The sequence below is a fragment of the Vipera ursinii genome, assembly GCF_947247035.1.
Source record: "Vipera ursinii genome assembly, chromosome: 13".
Taxonomy (NCBI): domain Eukaryota; kingdom Metazoa; phylum Chordata; class Lepidosauria; order Squamata; family Viperidae; genus Vipera; species Vipera ursinii.
Genome location: NC_139526.1, coordinates 14,548,058 through 14,567,374, shown reverse-complemented (window position 1 = coordinate 14,567,374; position 19,317 = coordinate 14,548,058). Strand labels below are relative to the sequence as shown.

General features: G+C 45.2%; 1 protein-coding gene across 1 annotated transcript in view; it reads right to left on the bottom strand.

Moving 5' to 3' along the window:
- The window catches only part of LOC310646143 (acyl-coenzyme A synthetase ACSM4, mitochondrial-like), a gene marked incomplete at its 5' end in the record, with an annotated part of 58,644 nt that extends 39,680 nt beyond the window's left edge, over positions 1-18,964 (bottom strand). Inside the window, 12 exons of the mRNA XM_083372394.1 lie at positions 6,964-7,083; positions 9,192-9,291; positions 9,498-9,625; positions 10,675-10,776; positions 11,905-11,985; positions 12,741-12,864; positions 14,015-14,094; positions 14,560-14,716; positions 15,469-15,612; positions 16,485-16,695; positions 17,455-17,665; positions 18,755-18,964. Coding sequence (XP_083228520.1) covers positions 6,964-7,083; positions 9,192-9,291; positions 9,498-9,625; positions 10,675-10,776; positions 11,905-11,985; positions 12,741-12,864; positions 14,015-14,094; positions 14,560-14,716; positions 15,469-15,612; positions 16,485-16,695; positions 17,455-17,665; positions 18,755-18,964 — 1,668 coding nt within the window. The remainder of the gene's footprint in view (positions 1-6,963; positions 7,084-9,191; positions 9,292-9,497; positions 9,626-10,674; positions 10,777-11,904; positions 11,986-12,740; positions 12,865-14,014; positions 14,095-14,559; positions 14,717-15,468; positions 15,613-16,484; positions 16,696-17,454; positions 17,666-18,754) is intronic.
- Between the last annotated feature and the right edge of the window lie 353 nt (positions 18,965-19,317).

The window sequence follows — 19,317 nt, the reverse complement described above, 5'->3', positions numbered from 1 at the left end:
GGGCATGGTGGGGGGGGGGAAACATTTCACAAACCTCCTTCTTGCCTCCGGAGGTTGTGGGTGCTCCAACCCTGGAGATTGTAAAGAAGAGATTGGACAGCTATGGTACTCTAGGGCTTCCTGCCTGAGCAGGGGGTTGGACTAGAAGACCTCCAAGGTCCCTTCCAACTCTGCGATTCTGTTGGCTTTAGCCATAAGAGCGACCAATTTCCTTATTTATTTAGATAAAGAGTAGTGGTTTTGACAATGACGGTAAGGAATAAGATTCAACAGCTTGGCCATCTATTGGCATTGTTTGCAAACCCAACAGCATTCCCGGATATTTGTGTGTGTGTGTGTGTGTGTGTGTGTGTGTTTAAATGGAAAAGCCACAGTAAAAAAAAAACGATGGTAATGTATTCTTTTTCTACGGATGGAAGGACAAACATCTAATAAAGCTCTAAAAAGAGTCTTTACAGAGATTTGAGGGTGGTTTTTTTCAACGAACAAGAATTTTTTTTTTCTCATGGCTGCCGTTCTGCTAAACCAGAAGTCCCAAACCTTTTGGCCACACCAGGGACCACTTCCGTGGAGAGAGGTTTTTCCACAGACCGGAGGATGCGTGGTTTTGTGTGTTGCCTGCATCTCACGGATGGGGCTTTGCTTGTTTGTGCGGACCGGTTGCTGACAGGCTGCAGCCTGCTACCGGTCCACAGCCCAGGAGTTGGGGACCCCTGTGCTAAGCTACAGAACACAAGCTGACAGCTGACAACACTAAAGGTGGGGGGGGAGTAGTAGTGGGGGTTAGGGACACAGGGAGGGGACTCAGAAGGAACAAAACCAAGCACACCAAAAGGTCACACCGAAAGGTCTCGCCAAAAGATTGTGGAGCCGGCGAGTGTAAAGACAGGGACTGTTTCCCAAACAATTTGTTAACAGGTGTTAACATTGGACATTGACTGCTAAATGGGGGGGTGGGGTGGGGGGCTGTCCAGGAACAAGGGAAAGTTTTTTGTATCTTTTGCGCGTGAACCTCTCAGATCCAGCTCTGTTCTCTTCTGTAACCGCTACGGCTTTAGTAAAGTATAAAAGGTAAAGGTAAAGGTTCCCCCGCACATGCGTGCTAGTCGTTTCCGACTCTAGAGGCCGGTGCTCATCTCCGTTTCAAAGCCGAAGAGCCAGCACTTGTCCGAGGACGTCTCCGTGGTCATGTGGCCGGCACGACTAGATGCCAAAGGCGCACGGAACGCTGTTACTTTCCCACCGCAGTGGTCCCTATTTTTCTACTTGCATTTTTACGTGCTTTCGAACTGCTAGGTTGGCAGAAGCTGGGATGAGTAACGCTAATCATGGGCCAGGAGTCTTTCTTTCCTAACTGACCAAGTTGGGATGGCTGACAATTTTCTCGCCAGCCAACTTAACAAAGCCAGACAGGAGCCCGTTTTAGGAAACTGGATACCAAGCCAAACAGGGACACTCTGCAATCCAGGTTGATTGTAGAATATTTTGTTGGGACTATGCAAAATATCCGGGAAAGATAGCTAGATCTCTCAGCTGAAGCCAGTTTTAAACTGGGGTTAAAGGATTTTTTTTTAAAAAAAAACTTGCTCAATACCCAAGATATTTCAGAGTTTCTCTTGAAGTCCATGAAGCGGCAAGTCCTACCGGATCCTAATGTTTAAAATATCATATATGAGGGAAGAAAATTGATGGTCATCTAGTAAAACCATTGCTTCACAACTACTTCTAACTTCCACGTAGATCTCGGAGGCACCCTTAGTACATAAAAAATGGTGGGTATCTGCAACTCAACACTTGATCTGGAAATAATGTGCCCAGGAAAAGAAGGAAGAGAAAGTTAGATGTAATGGAGACTATCTTGAGAAAGTGGAGGAAAGGACGAATCATTACTTTGGCTTCTAAAGACTTCTCAGCAAATTGATTTTGTGGGCAGCCTCACTTCCTTTTGATGTGCTCTCAAATTTCAGAGGTGCCCAGAAATTCTTAAAGATGAGAGATCCCTTTTCTGTGGATAAGCTAAGAAGGAACAAGGACATGTTCGTAACATCAGAGTCTTGCTGAAGTTCATTGGATTTGATGGCGCACGGGCTTTGTCTTGAGGGACCTGGGGGAAAAGCTGAAGCTAAACATGAGGATAGCAGATGACCCCTAATTTGAATTTAGCTATTCCCTGCCATCAACAGTGTCCGGTGGAGAAATAATTGGATCTCAACAGGCTGCAAAGCGACAGCTGATATCTGCTTTGTGTTGGTGTGTTTCTAAAGCAGCCTCAGTAGGAAAGAGCACAATTAAGTGTGATGCAAACTGGCAGGCACGCTGGGGAACTCATTAGAGGGGACTCATTGCAACAAAATTGGTCTTTAGCAAGTGATGTCTTGTTCTTCTCCCCCACCTTTTTTTTTTGCTCCTATTTTGCGCAGCGTAGAAACACACACACACGCTGGCTGAACAGTGTCTTCAAGCAATTACGTCGCCTCTTCTTATTACAGTAGCCTCTTGTTATTACAGTATTGGGTCTTCAGAATAGGTTTTCCTTTTATGATGAGCCTCTCACTGTTTTTTTCTCCAGATTCGGCTGTGGCCGAAGAACTAGAACCTTGGTGGAGCAGTGGGCTAATGCCTCCTTAAGTAACACCAGCTGCCTGCAATTAGTGCAGGTTCGAGTCCCACCAGGCTCAAGGTTGACTCAGCCTTCCATCCTTCCGAGGTAGGTAAAATGAGGACCCAGATTGTTGGGGGCAATTAAGCTGACTTTGTAATAATGCCGCTTGGGGGGGGGGGCGAAAGCCCTAATAAGCAGGCATATACATAGAATGAAGACTACTGCTAAGCTTGTAAGCCGCCCTGAGTCTTCAGAGAAGGGCGGGATATAAATGGAATTAAAATAAATAAATAAAATAAATATATAAACTAAGCGCATCGCGGCAACCAAGATCCAGAAAGCAAATCTGCAAAGTCACACCTGTGCTTTAACAAAAGAGTTTGCAGGGTTTTAGGAGAGGTTTTCAGATGCTTCAGCCTGGAGACAGGGAGAGCATCAGTTCATTGGTACAGCTAGTCCTCGGCTTACAAGAGTTCATTTAGTGACCCGTTCCAAGTTACAACGGCACTAAAAAAGGTGACATGCTATGACCGATCTTCACACTTATGATCGTTGCAGCGTCCCCGTGGTCACGTGATTGAAATTTGGACGCTTGGCAACCGACTCGTATTTATGACGGTTGCAGTGTCCTGGGGTCACGTGGTCCACCTTTTGTGACTTTCCGACAAGCAAAGTCAATGGGGGGGAAGCCATATTCGCTTAACGTCCGTGTTACTAGCTTAACAACTGCATGTCTGCAGGCGGTCCTTGACTGTCAACCATTTGTTTAATGGCAGTTCGGAGTTACAGTGGAGACGAAAAAGGGACTTATGACCTGTTCCCAAAGTTAGAATGATACAAACACCCCTGCATCATGTGGTTGCGATTTGGGCACTTGCCAACCGGCTCATATTTCTGATGGTGGCCGCGTCCTGTGGTCTTGCGATCCTGATGTGCAACTTCCCAGCCAGATTCCGACAGGCAAAATCGACGGGGGAAGCCGGATTCGCTTAAGAGCTGCAGGGTTCACTTAACAATTGCCTGATCTGCTTAAGAACGGCAGTAAAAATGGTTGCCAAATCAGGTCTGGTCATGTGATGGATCCTTAGCGTCACTTAATTTCTCTAAACCTCAGCTGTGGCCATACATAAGCCCTCGACTTAGGCTTAACGACCACCGTAAAAATGGCTGTAAAATTTCAACGACAGCCTGGCTCAGCAACCTAATTTCTGCTCACCATTGTGGCCATAAGTCAGAAGACTCTATCTGTATTTCAGAGAACGTACAGAAAGAAGCCTGGGGCCTTTCTCTCTGCACTGAACATTAGAATCTTTTCCCCAGGTGCAAAGACGTGGCAATTTTCTGTTCTTTCTCAGCAGCAATTAACTGCTTAGCCATTGGAGACGCAAGCTATTCTTCCCTTCCAAGCCCGAGATTATTCAGGTATTTAAAATCCACCTATGGGACAATGCTTGGTGTGGTTCCCTTGGGGAATTATTATTATTATTATTATTATTATTATTATTATTATTATTATTATTATTATTATTTCTAAAACGTAACAGACTGCTTTGTAATGGAATCACTTTCCCACATGCAGGGATATGCTCCACCAAATGTGTTACCTGCGGAGAAACATAAGCCAGATCTCCAATGGGGGCAAAATTCCCTTCCGTGGGAAAATTGTGTGCTCTTCATTTTAGGGAACGATAGAGTGAAAAACATTTGCGCGGAAAACGCAATCTCCGTTGGCTTATGCGGAGACAGAAAAGTAAACTATTGTAGGCCTTGGAGCAGCTTCCTGAGAAATTTAATATCCCACGTTCCAGGCCGATGTATTTTATTTTTCTCATGGGAAAACCATTGGTTGAGATGGTATAGGGTTTCCTGCTTGAGCAGGCGGTTGGACTAGAAGATCTCCAAGGTCCCTCCCAACTCTGTTATTCTGTTCACTGTTACTTTCAATGAGCCTCATCTACCATTTTGCCTTGGCGTGTAAAGTTGAGGTTGCTGGATTCACACTTTAGGGCAAACTGTTAGATTAAGCTAAAACGTGATCGACAAAGTAAGAACTGGCATATTGAAGGACCTAGTATTGTGTGTGAATCGTGCTCTCTTTGCTAAGCCCTAACAGGGTTTATTTCTTTGGGACCGAGCTTCTGCCTTGCATGCGTCCAATAATTAAGCTCTTCTTTCTTCTTCCTCTGATGTTGTAATTTCTGGGTGGGGGCGGGTGGGTTGAGGATTGCAAAAGAAAGAGATTTGGGGTTGGGTTGCCTGGTCCACGTGTCTATTCATTTATCAAATATTTATTTATTTGCATCCTGCCTTTATTATTTATTTATTTAATTCCATTTATATCCCGCCCTTCTCCGAAGACTCAGGGCGGCTTACAAGCTTAGCAGTAGCCTTCATTCTATGTATATGCCTGCTTATTAGGGCTTTCACACACACACCCCAAGCGGCATTATTACAAAGTCAGCTTAATTGCCCCCAACAATCTGGGTCCTCATTTTACCTACCTGGGAAGGATGGAAGGCTGAGTCAACCTTGAGCCTGGTGGGACTCGAACCTGCACTAATGGCAGGCAGCTGGTGTTCCTTAAGGAGGCATTAGCCCACTGCTCCACCAAGGCTCTTATCTTTACAAATAAGTAAAGGCAGAGAACATAGCCAACACAAGGTCCTTCTCCTAGTGTCCCCACCACCACAACAACAACCCTGTGAGGTAGGTTGGGTTGAGAGAGAGAGGGACAGGTCCAAAGTCAGCCAGCTGACCGCCCACCTCACCACTGACTTTGGCAACATCCTAAAACTACAAAAAAACAAAAAAAACCATCCCTGAGTCCACTATTAGCTCTGGAGTGCATTAGGCTTTCTCCCATTCTTTATTTCTCAGCAGCCTCTTTTGGATTTTTCCAGAAATGGTCTTGGGCAGGTCTTGAACAAACTCGATCTAATGAACACAGAATGCGTTGCAGAGAGAGAGAGAGAGAGAGAGAGAGAGAGAGAGAGAGAGAGAGAGAGAGAGAGAGAGAGAGAGAGAGAGAGAGAGAGAGAGAGAAGGAGGAGACTGTCAACCCTTTGAGACGGTCTTGACAAGAAAACCAGGAGTATTAGCATTACCTACGTTTAAGGTTGCATTAACAAAACCTTGCAGGTACTTCTCTCTCGCCTTTATAGTCTACGAAACTTTTGAGATGTTTGCCACACCCCATTCTTTCTGTGGACACAGCTGTCTGTTATCTGATCATTGGTGCCTCCTCCTTCTCCTCCTCCTCCTCCTCCTCCCTTCTAGCACTGATATTACCTAGCTGGGTCATGAAATGTCTGCATGCAAACTACCAAGCTCAGAGAGCATCAAGGACTCCACAGTCCTCCTCCTCCTCCTCCTCCTCCTCCTCCTCCTCCTCCTCCTCCTCCTCTCCCTCCCCCCCCATTACAACGAAATGGGTGTGGAGGTCCTTCTTCCATTGTCAGAGAAGCATCACTTGCTGAATTTCTACCTGTGTAGCTGTAGAGACACCAGGATGCCAATCCTTCCGATTGCGCATAGCTTTACACCAAGCGTTGGTGTCACTTAAGTTTAGCTTTGCCGAATCATTTAAGAGCAAAAGCGCACCGCGAAGCTTGACTAATTTGGGTAGACAATCCTCTTTATGCCACTACAGGGACTCCTTGGATTGCAACCATTCATTTAGTGGCCATTTGAAGTTATAACAGCGCTGGAAAAAAAATGACTTAGGATGGTTTTTCACTCTTAACGGCCGCTGCAACATCCTCAGGGTCATGTGATCAAAATTCGGATGCCTGACAACTGGCTCGCATTTATGACGGTCGCAGTGTCCCAAGGTCAGGCGATCCGCTTTTGCGACCATTGCAGCGATTCGCTTAACCAGGTTGTAAAACGGGGCAAAACTCACTTAAAAGCAATTTCGCTTAGCAATAGAATTCCTGGACTCAATTGTGGCCATAAGTTGAGGGCTGAAAAGTGCAAAGTGTTCACTCTGGTTTTTATTGCACCTAAAGCAGAGGTCCCCAACCTTTTGGCCACCAGGGACCAGTTACGTGGAGAGACGTTTTTCCGTGGATCGGAGGGAGCGTGGTTTCATGTACTGCCTGCATCCCAGATGGGGCTTTGCTTGTTTCCGCGGACCGGTTGCTGGCTTACCACGGGCCGGGGCCGGTCCACGGCCTGAGGGTTGGGGACCTGCGATCCAAAGCATCCACCTATTTTTTTGCCAACGGAAGGAGTTAGCACAGCCACTCAGGCTGTAGCCTCTGGATGGCCCTTAGAGACCGTGGCACTTCAGCCACCTTCAAGGTCCTACCAATGGTTCAATCCCAACAAGACCCGAATCGCCTGTTGTGGCAAGGACTCACCTTTCTGGGATACTTATATGGAGCTGTAATTTTCTTCACGTGTCCTTGCAGCTCCACAGTTAATGTCTCCCTGTCTTGCGATTGGTAGGCAGGAGTTAGGATGATAAAAGCTTTTACCACCTACAGCCAAGTCAGCGTAAAAGAAGAAGAGTGAGCGTGACTTTGTGCAAAGTTAGCTTTCTAGTACTATAGCAGAAATGCTTGATAATAATGTTAGTGGTAATAATGATGATAATACCAATAGCAATAGTTGCCTTGGGTGCAGTCCTCCCCAAAATGAGACCGCTGCTTGAACACCATCAGTATTGACAATATTGCCGTCAGTCAATTGCAAAAGGCAGCTTTATAAGGAACAGTCTACCTCCAATGTCTTTAACATCATCAATTTGCTTATCCCAGGTCTTTAGGAAGGACTCAGTGTATAGATAAAAATGCCAAATCCAATCTAAACATCTGGCTGTGTGACTAACCATAAGGTAAAGGTAAAGGTAAAGGCTCCCCCGCACACGCGTGCTAGTCGTTTCTGACTCTAGGGGCCGGTGCTCATCTCCGTTTCAAAGTGGAAGAGCCAGCGCTTGTCCGAGGACGTCTCCGTGGTCATGTGGCCAGCATGACTAGATGCCAAAGGCGCACGGAACGCTGTTAGCTTCCCACCGCAGTGGTCCCTATTTTTCTCCTTGCATTTTTACGTGCTTTCGAACTGCTAGGTTGGCAGAAGCTGGGACGAGTAACAGGCGCTCACTCTGTTACGCAGCACTCGGGATTCGACCCGCCAAACTGCCGACCTTCTGATCGACAAGCTCAGTGTCCTAACCCACTGAGCCACCATAATGACAATTAAACTTCCATTTGTTCCCTGGAATATTGAGTGTTGTTGTCTACTGACTGTCTACTGATTGGGACTATGAGTCGATCTTGCTTAGCGTGACCTTCATTAGTTTTCTTCTGGTGTCTTCCAGATGTCTCTGGCTGCTGCCTTCACCCAGCAAGGAAGGGAGATCAGACTAAAAGATTATCACATTAAGATTTAGCACGTTGTGTGCAAGCTGGCACAATGTGCCTAATGCACTGAACCATGGCTAATATGGTGAATAACAGAAGAATAGAATAAACTTTCCTTTCTTCCATACTGTGCTTAGGAACTATGGTATGCTCTTCTTGCACAAACGGAACGAGATTTCGTCGTATTGTGATTTTTTAAAATGTGAAACAGAAGTCGATGAAATCAATGAAAGACTGGTTAAGACTGAGTCAAGGTTGACTCAGCCTTCCATCCTTCCGAGGTAGGTAAAATGAGGACCCAGATTGTTGGGGGCATTTAAGCTGACTTTGTAATAATGCCGCTTGGGTGTGTGTGAAAGCCCTAATAAGCAGGCATATACATAGAATGAAGGCTACTGTTAAGCTTGTAAGCCGCCCTGAGTCTTCGGAGAAGGGCGGGATATAAATGGAATTAAAATAAATAAAAAATAAATAATTAGGGCAGAAGAGATAATAGCTCAGGGTTTGGCCATTTTCAGGACCCTGGAGAGTTCCCCTAAGACTGAAATAGTACTGAAGGAGAGAGCTGTTAGAATAGATAGAATAGAATTACAGAATTGGAAGGGACCTTGGAGGTCTTCTAGTCCAACTCTCTGCTTGGGCAGGAAACCCTATACCATTTCAGACAAATGGTTGTCTTAAGAACTTCCAGTGTTGGAACATTCACCACTTCTGGAGGCAATTTGTTCCACTGGTTAATTGTTCTCCCTGTCAGGAAATTTCTCCTTAGTTCTAGGTTGCTTCTCTCCTTGATTAGTTCCCATCCGTTGTTTCTTGTCCTGCCTTCAACTGCTTTGGAGAAGAGCTTGACTCCCTCTTCTTTGGGGCAGCCCCTGAGATATTGGAACATTGCTATCACGCCACTGCTAGACCTTCTTTTCATTAAAGTTTCATTAAAATGATGTTGCTTCATAGCTTCCTGCGCTCACTCAAGCCTTTATGAGAGAACATCTCTACTCCTTCATAATGTGGACTAGGGAATAAAAATTGCCCTTTCTGAAGCCTTTCCTAGAGAAGCTAAGGAAGAGTGATCACGAGATGTGAAATCACAGATTATGGGACACTATGGCCTCAGATGAGAAGGCACATAGGGGTGATGAGGGATGCTCAGCAATTGGGTGACCTAGGGTGATCGTGTTGGGTTCCCGACTCTGAGGACCTAATACACAGCATTATGGCCACCTCACCTCTCCTCTGATGGGATCTGGGCTGCTAACAACAGCTGCTTCAGCTACTGCAGGATGCTTCATCAAAGCGTGCTCCACTTCAAAAGGACCAATGCGGTATCTAAATAGGAAAACACCATAAATCAAGGGAGGCTCTTTAGGCTGCAGCTTGTAAGCCGCCCTGAGTCTTCGGAGAAGGGCGGGATATAAATGGAATTAAAATTTAAATTAAAAAATTAAAAATGCATCTTGGATTTTGCATTGCCATTGTTGTTGTTAAGCATCTCAGATATCTTGCAAAGCCCTAGCAAACATCTAAGATCTTACCCAGAAGTCAAGATAACGTCATCTGCTCTTGCGATGAACTGGACGTATCCCTCTTCATCCATGAGTCCTCGGTCTCCAGTGAGGTAGTAATCCCCACGTTCAGTAGCTCTGGTTTTTTCAGGATCGTCCTAAGGGAAAACAAACAGGCAATCTACACCTGGACATTCTTTGCTGGGTGGTTGCAACACTGAGGGAGTCCACACTTGTGAATGTGATCCATTCATCCATCTTGAACTCCTCCTCCCGTTATAAGAAGCTTCCTCCTCCCGTTATATACTAAAGATGAACAGTGTATAATATGTATTTGTTATGTATATATAGGGGTGTGGGCCTATACATATCTTGTACATAGTATGTTTAGGTGTGTGTCGTGTATGTGTTCACTTTGAGAGCGGGTAACTAAATTTCATTTCTGAGATGTGCCGTTGTACCCACAGTAAAAAATGACAATAAAGCATATCTTATCCTATCCTATCCTATCCTATCCTGTCCTGTCCTGTCCTGTCCTGTCCTGTCCCGTCTCGTCTCACCTCGCCTCATCTCACCTCACCTCACATCTTATCTTATCTTATCTTATCTTATCTTATCTTATCTTATCTTATCTTATCTTATCTTATCATCATCTTATCATCATCTTATCTTATCTTATCTTATCTTATCTTATCATCTTATCTTATCTTATCTTATCTTAACATATCTTATCTTATCTTATCTTATCTTATCTTATCTTATCTTATCTTATCTTATCTTATCTTATCTTATCTTATCTTATCATCATATCATCATCTTATCATCTCATCTCATCTCATCATTAGTGTGGAAACCCCACAGTTTCTGCCTGGGCCCTAGCCTCATATTTCAGCTTGCCGAGACCCACAGCACCCCAACCCAGAACATTCTCAAATCATCTCAGTTCAAAACTCTTTCCCACCCCACTTGTCATCCACTGGTCAGCAATTATCCAATGACATCTCCCTCTACTCAGCACGAGATCACTGTTTTGCCCAATACGAACTGGGCATGTTGGGGAATAGAGAAGGGCAGAAGCTTCATTTGAAGCTTCACCCCGGATCATTTCTATAGCTTCTCACTCGGGCTGAGGGACAATGGCTCATGCTGTCTCCTCTGAGATAACCTCTTGGAATTTGCTCAGTTGTTTGAGGGCTTCCTTCCTTACCACATAAGCACTGAAAAGACCCAAGGGCCTTTGCGGCTTGATCTTTATGGCGATGTCTCCTTCTTCTCCTGGGGGAAGGCGATTGGCTTTTTCATCGATGATCTACAAAGAAAGGGAATCTATCAATAGCCATTCAGGCTTCCCTTTGGACTTTTTTTTTTGATAGGACCTTTTTGGCTAGCAGACTAATTGTAATGTATAATTCTCAGGGTATTGGGTTATGGCCCAGGGGTAGGCAACCTTGGCTCTTTTATGACTCATGGACTTCAACTCCCAGAATTCCTGAGCCGGCATGGCTCAGCTTGGAAACCTCTCCCTTTCCCCTCAGTGTGGCTGGCTCAGGAATTATGGGAATTGAAGTCCACAAATCTTAGTAGACCTGGGTAGGCAACCTTGGCTCTTTTATGACTCATGGACTTCAACTCCCAGAATTCCTGAGCCAGCATGGGGGACCTATGGCCCCTTCATGACTTGTGGACTTCAACTCCCAGAATTCCTGAGGTAGCATGGCTCAGCTTGGAAACCTCTCCCTTCCCCCTCAGCATGGCTGGCTCAGGAATTCTGGGAGTTGAAGTCCACAAGTCATAAAGCGACCTAGGCCAGGGGTAGGTAACCTTGGCTCTTTTATGACTCATGGACTTCAACTCCCAGAATTCCTGAGCCGGCATGGCTCAGCTTGGAAACCTCTCCCTTTCCCCTCAGCGTGGCTGGCTCAGGAATTCTGGGAGTTGAAGTCCACGAGTCATAAAAGAGCCAAGTTTGAAGACCCCTGGGTTATGCTATATCAAGGAATTTCTCCACCTTACGATAAGGTAGTTCTCGACTTACGACCACAGTTGGGCCTGTTGTTAAGTGAGAAATTTGGTGAGTTTTGCCCCATTTTACCACATTTATTGCCATAGCTGTTAAGCAAATCACTGCAGCGGTCGAATTAGTGACATGGTTGTTAAGGGAATCTAGGCTTCCCCCTTGACTTTGCTTGTCAGAAGGTCGCAAAAGGGGATCACGTGACACCCCCACCCCAGAACGCTGCAACGGTCATAAATATGAATCAGGTGTCGAGCGTCTGAATTTTGATGGTGTGAGCATGGGGAATGTTGCAGCGGTTGTGTGAAAAATGGCCACGAGCTCCTTTCTTTCAGTGCCCTTGTCACTGTGATGGTCAGTAAACGAACTGTTGTACACTGAGGAGGACCTGTATTGCCGCTCTCCATTACAAAATGGACTTACCTGGAGATCGATGCCAGGAAGAGGCTTTCCAATGAATCCAGGTTTAATTTTCATCCCTTTTCTGGTGCTGCATAGTATCGACTGTGAGGACAAATGATAGGAGTGCAATTAAGTTATACTTTTAATAACAACAACAATAATAATAACAATAATAATGATGATGATGTTGAAAGGGACCTTAGAGGTCATCTAGTCCAACCCCCTGCTCAGGCAGGAAACCCTATACCATTTCAGGCAAATGGCTGTCCAGTCTCTTCTTAAAAACTTCCAGTGTTGGAGAATTCACCACTTCTGGAGGCAAGGAGTTCCACTGGTTAATTGTTTTCACTGTCAGGAAGTTTCTCCTTAGTTCCAGGTTGCTTCTCTCCTTGATTAGTTTCCATCCGTTGCTTCTTGTCCTGCTTTCAGGGGCTTTGGAGAGTAGCTTGACTGCCTCCTCTTTGGGGCAGCCCCTGAGATACTGGAATGCTGCTATCATGTCTCCCCTGGTCCTTCTCTTCATTAAACTAGACAGACCCAATTCCAGCAACCGTTCCTTATATGTTTTAGCCTCCAGCCCCCTGATCATCTTTGTTGCTCTTCTCTGCACTCTTTCTAGAGTCTCAACATCTTTTTTTTTACATCGTGGTGACCCAAACTGGATGCCGTATGGACCGCTGGTCAGGACGTTACCAACTCCATGTTTGAGACCCAAGAGTTGCCTTGGGGCAAGGTTGAGCACCCGTCCTTCACTCCAGCTCCTGCCAAGGGAGTGAAAGGAGCCCATAGCTGGGCTTCCCCAGGGCAATCTGTATTTAAAAAAGAGAAAGAAAAGACTCAACGGGTTGCAGACGTACACTTTCTGTCTGCCCGTAGCCTTCACGGATATCGGACCCGGTCTGTGCTTTCCACTCTTGCAGCACTTCCAGACTGATTGGTTCTCCACCGCTCAAGCAGGACTCCAGGCTCTTGAACTTGTACCTGAAGAAAGAGGAGAAGAAAGCCGTGTTGTTCAAGAAGGGGTCCTCAAAGCGATCAATGGGCTCCAAAATATGAAAAAATGGAGCGCTTGGCTAGTCCTTCTCTTACAACAGTTCATTTAGCGGCCGTTCGAAGGTACAACGGCACTGAAAAGAGAGACCTAGGACCATTTTTCACACTTACGACCAGTGGTGGGATTCAAATAGGTGAACCACCGGTTCTCTGTGGGGGATGCCGCTTCTGGAAGTCCATTCTGGGCCTGGGCAACCAAAAAGCTAGCTACCGGTTGTGCCGAAGTGGTGCGAACCGGCTGAATCCCACCACTGTGCCTCCTCACGGGCGTGTGATCAAAATTCAGATGCTTGGCCACTGACTCGTATTTATGACGGTCGCAGTGTCGCGGGATCCCCGTTTACGTCCTTCTGACAAGCAAAATCAGTGGGGAAGCCAGATCCACTTAACACCCGCGTTCCTAATTTAACAGCTGCAGCGATTCACTTAACAAACTTATTTTATCAATGGCTGGAAAAACGGGACAGAGGGTAAGAACTTAACACGTATTGTGACTAAGTGAAACAAGTCAGACCAAGCGTTGTTCATGAAGCACTAATGAATTGTAATAATGGAAAATTAATAAAATATTATGACTTGTGGATTGCAGAATTCCTGAACTAGCCATGCTGGCTCATGAATTCTGGGAATTGAAGTCCACCAGTCATATAGAGGTCGTCCTCTCTGGTGGAGCAGTGGGCTAATGCCTCCTTAAGTAACACCAGCTGCCTGCAATTAGTGCAGGTTCGAGTCCCACCAGGCTCAAGGTTGACTCAGCCTTCCACCCTTCCCAGGTAGGTAAAATGAGGACCCAGATTGTTGGGGGCAATTAAGCTGACTTTGTAATAATGCCGCTTGGGTGTGTGTGCGAAAGCCCTAATAAGCAGGCATATACATAGAATGAAGGCTACTGCTAAGCTTGTAAGCCACCCTGAGTCTTCGGAGAAGGGCAGGATATAAATGGAATTAAAAATAAAAATAAAATAAAATAATAATTGGTCCCCATCCTGGTCCTTCACATCTTCCAAAAGTGATACAAGATAACACAAGAGTTAAAGCACTGTAGAAGGGTGTTCTTTTTCGTGCAGATTAGTTGTACCTGCTAACATCGTGTTGGAGCAGCATCCGAAATATGGTTGGTGTGCCACAAAAAGTTGTCACCGGGTACTTGACAAGAGACTGAATAAAGGAGAGGGAGCAATTTTTTTTAATACCACTGAGTATGATTCGGCAATTGCCATTGAGAAATATAACTGAGTAATACATAAACAAATTAGCAAATCTTGTAGGGTCCCCCTAGAACTCTAACGTAGATACTTAGCGTGCAGTTGGTTTGTTGGTTTGTTTATAAAATTTATAGCCCGCCCATCTTACCTCAAAGTAATTCTGGTGTCTTACAATCATAAAAGATTTTTTTTTAAAAAAAACTATATATAAACTACAAACATAAAGGAGTTAATAGCTTTGGGACAGCTATGACCCATTGAGTGGGTACTGATTCTCAAGTTTGAACTGTAGTGAAGAAAGCAGTAAACTTTTTCAGAAAATTTGGGAGGGTGAATCATGCAGATGTTGTCTGCATCTTTGGGGATTATTACCGTCTGTCCGTATGGGACCTTTCAAATAAAACATCTGGGTTCTTACCTCCAGAACTACTTTGGGATTGAACTGGAGCATGCCATGTTGAAATATACAGGATCCTTGGCTCCAAGTAGAGTAGAAAGATCCTATGGCAAACTTTATCCAGCCAGGATCAGAGAAACCCCACATAATGTCCGAAGAAGACAGACCCAGCCATTCTCTGTTAATAAAGAAGCCAAGAGATATTTGGGCAATGACATTAAGACTCATGCTACAGTAGTGGCCAAAATTGTGGAAACCTTTTGGGAAAAGTTTATTTTCGAGGTTTGATGGCTAATAACACCGCATTTTTTTAAGTAGTACCCTAAAATTATATGTCAATGGAAAGATAATTTAATCAAGAATGTAATGCAACAAAGTTTGTTAAATTATCTGTGCTGTATTCTATGAAAAGTTATAGCCAAATAACCAGAAAAAGGAAGCACAACTCGCTTAGGTTGATGTCAGGTAGCTTCATCTGATTGTAGCCAATGAGCATGAGATTATTATTTTTTTTTGGTCCTCTCTGCAGCTAATCCTGCAGCGATCCATCTTCTAATATCTTACAGATCAGGACACTGCAATGAGTCACCAGGAGGCTGCAATTGAAAATTGTCCAGAATAGTAGAGACAGCAAAAAATATATATATCAAAAGTTGTGATCATGTGACCACAGGATGCTACAACTGGTCTTATATGCAAGCTGATTGAAAGTGCCGAAATTGCGCCCACGTGGCCACAGAGCTGGTACTACGACAGCCGTAAGTGCGAGTACAGTGTATGAAGCGACTTTTTTTTTTGAGGCTGTTGTAACTTTGAACCAATGCAACTTTGAACCAAGGAATAGTTATAAGTCAAGGACCACCTGTAATCAATCAATTAATCAATGAAGAAATAGGTAGAGAAGGGTCAAATGCAGGCATGTAGAAGTACCTTGCAACCCTGGCCAGCCCAAGCCCCAAACTGCCGTGGGAATGTTGCACCATTTTGGGGTAGCCCATAGTCCCACTGGTAAAGTAGATGGTCATTGGATCAAGGCTCTTCGTCTGAACGGGTTGATGCTGGTCAAAGGCAGCTCTGCAAAACAGAAGCAGGGTGTCAAGTATTGATTTAACAGCTAACCAGCTGTTCTAATGTAAGATGTAATGTAATGATGGGAATGACTCAGCAGGGTCTGTGTCTCTTTAAGAGCAGCGAAGGCTCTGCTGGTGTGTTCTCTCTCTTCCATTTCCTGCTGTAATTGTGGTTTGTTGGATCCTGCTGTATTAGCACGGGTATGTATATTGTTCCTGGTGTATGATATTGTAGATAGTCTTAAGATAAACCACCATTTAATACAAACCACTGTTTGCTGTGTTTACTCCTGGGTTATCTCAGCACAATAAGACTGTGCACACTCTGACACAGGGAAGGTCAGAAGGACCAAGCAACATATACTAAATTATAGTAGAAAGGGACACATGTGGGGTGTCACCCATTTGTTCTTCTGAACAAGAGGCCAGATGTTACCCCAAAGTCATGCTTCGGCAGCTGTAAAGCAAAATTCAAGTGGTCCTCGACTTACGACACTGCAGTTGTTAAGTTAGTAACACGGATAAGTGGCTTCCCTATTGACTTTGCTTGTCAAGGCCACAAAAAGTGATCACATGATGCTGGCACAACAGCATACGTACATGCTAGTTGCCAAGCCTCTGAATTTTGATCCTGTGGCCATGAGGATCCTTCAAGTGTTGTAAGTCTCAAAAGTGGTCATAACTCACTTTTTTTCCAGTGCTGTTGCAACTTCGAACAATCACTAAATGAAATGTTGTAAGTTGAGAACTACCTGTACAATATAAAGCTCGTGGGTTTAGATTTTGCTTGGCAGAAATGCCAGGGTTTTCATCATCGATATATGATATTTATGGATGATATCTCTTGGGCCTTGAAGCGTCAGGAAGGATACTCACCGTAGTAGATCATGGAAGTTCAGCCAACCTTCCCTTTTGCTGCTCTTAGAAACCAGGATCCGAGTTTTCAGCCAGCTGCATTCAGACCCCACGGCGTCTACTAAGGGTGCAATAGCTTCACTGGCGACAATAACCCTGACTTTGGATTGCTGGAGTCTGTACAATATGTCTGGAGCAGTCAAGAGAATAGTAGCTGGAATGAAGACAACACCTGCCAAAGCAGAACAAAGGACTTTGAGAAAAAAAAGGAAGAGAGAGAAATGGCCTGCATTATCTGCCGCCCGATATCTGGCGCCCGATCTTCGCTCCTTCCATCACGATCTAAAGACATTCTTATTTGAACAAGCCGGCCTGGCCTGATGGGAGATTGGTGGGGTTTTTTATTGTTATTTTAATATTTGTATTTACTGTTTTTTTAGTAAATTCTTTAGTTAATTCTTTTTTAACTTTCGTAATTTTGTATTTTTTATTCTTGCCCTGTTCACCGCCCTGAGTCCTTCGGGAGAAGGGCGGTATATAAATAAAATTATTATTATTATTATTATTTCTCAGGTTTACTACGTCGACCCGATAGGAAATAAAAACCAGATGAGCTAATTTTAATTTCAAGGGTCCTTGGTGCTCTCTGAGCTTGGTGGTTTTCTTTGTCTGGTTTGTCAATGAAGCGTTCTGCAAGAAAGCCACCGAGCTCAGAGAGCACCGAGGATCCCTCCTTTCAACCCTGAGTGACAAATATTCTCCTTTTGTTCTGCTTTGTCGTAAAGCTACGTTAACACAATCTTGTAAATTTCCCCTTGCCTCCTTCACAGGAAACTAGGGTCTCTTTTGAGCTTTTTGCTCCTCCCGTTGCGCAGCTTCAGGCTAGTAGCTGACCATGCTCTCCTAGGCAGCCTCTCTTTGCCCCGTCTCCCAAGGTCTTCTCCGTAAACTATTGCAAGATGGTTGGTGCATGAACAGTCTTTCGACTGACCTGTTCGGATACAAGCCAAGCTGATCAGCCACCACTCGGGCACTCTTGGAAGTATCATGAGGAGTCGGTCTCCCTTGCACAGGTTACAGGCCTCCGAGAGCACGTGGGCAGCTTTCCTAGATAAGTAGCTCAGCTCCTCAAAGCTCCATCGCACCTCTTCACCGTTCTCTTTAACCCACCAGAGGGCTGGATTGGAAGGCCTCCTCCCTTCCTGGCAGACAATTTAGAAGAAATGATATCAATAAAGGGGAATATCTGTAGCTCAGGATTGAAAGGAGGGGCCCTTGGTGCTCTTTGAGCTGGCTTGTTTTCTTGCAGATGTTTCATGAGCCTAACTAGGGAACAGCATCAGTGCTAGAAGGGAGTTGGGGTTGTGGAGAGGAGGAGGAGGAGGAGGAGGAGGAGGAGGAGGAGGAGGAGGAGGAGGAGGAGGACAATAATGATTATGGGATCCTTCATGCTCTCTGAGCTGGCTTGTTTTCTTGCAGATGTTTCATGAGCCTAACTAGGGAACAGCATCAGTGCTACAAGGGAGCCCAACCAGGGGAATTCTGGGAGTTGAAGTCCACAAGTCTTAAAGTTGCCAAGTTGGAAGACCCCTGTTGTAGACCCTTGCGAATGGTGATCACGTGACCCCGGGCTGCTACCACTGTTGTAAATGCATGCCAATCTTGATCATGTAACCATGGGGATGCTACAACATTGCAAGTGCAAGAAACCATCGTAAATCCCTTTTTCGGTGCCACTGTAATTTCAAACGGTTGCTAAATAAATGGTTGTAAGTCAAGGGCTGGGACGTGGTGGCTCAGTGGGTTAGGACGCTGAGCTTGTCGATCAGAAGGTCGGCAGTTTGGCGGGTCGAATCCCGAGTGCCGCGTAACAGAGTGAGTGCCTGTTACTCGTCCCAGCTTCTGCCAACCTAGCAGTTCGAAAGCACATAAAAATGCAAGTAGAAAAATAGGGACCACTACGGTGGGAAGGTAACAGTGTTCCGTGCGCCTTTGGCATCTAGTCATGCCGGCCACATGACCACGGAGACGTCCTTGGACAAGCGCTGGCTCTTCGGCTTTGAAACAGAGATGAGCACCGGCCCCTAGAGTTGGAAACAACTAGCACGCATGTGCGGGGGAACCTTTACCTTTACCTTTTAGTCAAGGGCTACCCGTGCAATGATTCAGTTAACAGCCTGAGTTAACCGAGATTAATTGCCAGAGTCACCTGTAAAGTTGATTCCTTTCTCTATAGACTACCAGAGAATTAAATTCTTGGGAAATTCTCAAGAAGTGTAATGCTCTCTTACCTTTTCTCTTTGACTCCATTTATCGAGAACATCACGGGCAAAATTAAAATATTCGGGCACGTCTCTGTCTAGAGGCTCAGTATCTGGGGCAGCCAGAGATGAAAACCCACGAGGGGTCTGAATGTTGAATCCACATCCACACGGGAACGTAGGAACGCTAGCAGACCGGAGCCCAGGAAGTCTGAAGAGTAACTTCATAGCACCAGCCATGGGTAATGTCTCTGTCTAGGTAAAGTTAAAAAAAAGGGAGTAAGTTGAGGGAGCTAGTTGTGATGAAAGATAAAGAAGGAAGCCAACGAGCTGGTAGGCTCCATGCTGCCTAATGGGCAAGCAACATTTTATTTTTATAGCCTTGGTCCTAGGCTATAATCATAGGGATGACCTAGATAAGACCTTGGTAGATCTTGATAAGGGATGCAGTGGCTCAGTGGGTTAAGACGCTGAGCTTGTCGATCAGAAGGTCGGCAGTTTGGCGGGTCGAATCCCGAGTGCCGCGTAACAGAGTGAGCGCCTGTTACTCGTCCCAGCTTCTGCCAACCTACCAGTTCAAAAGCATGTAAAAA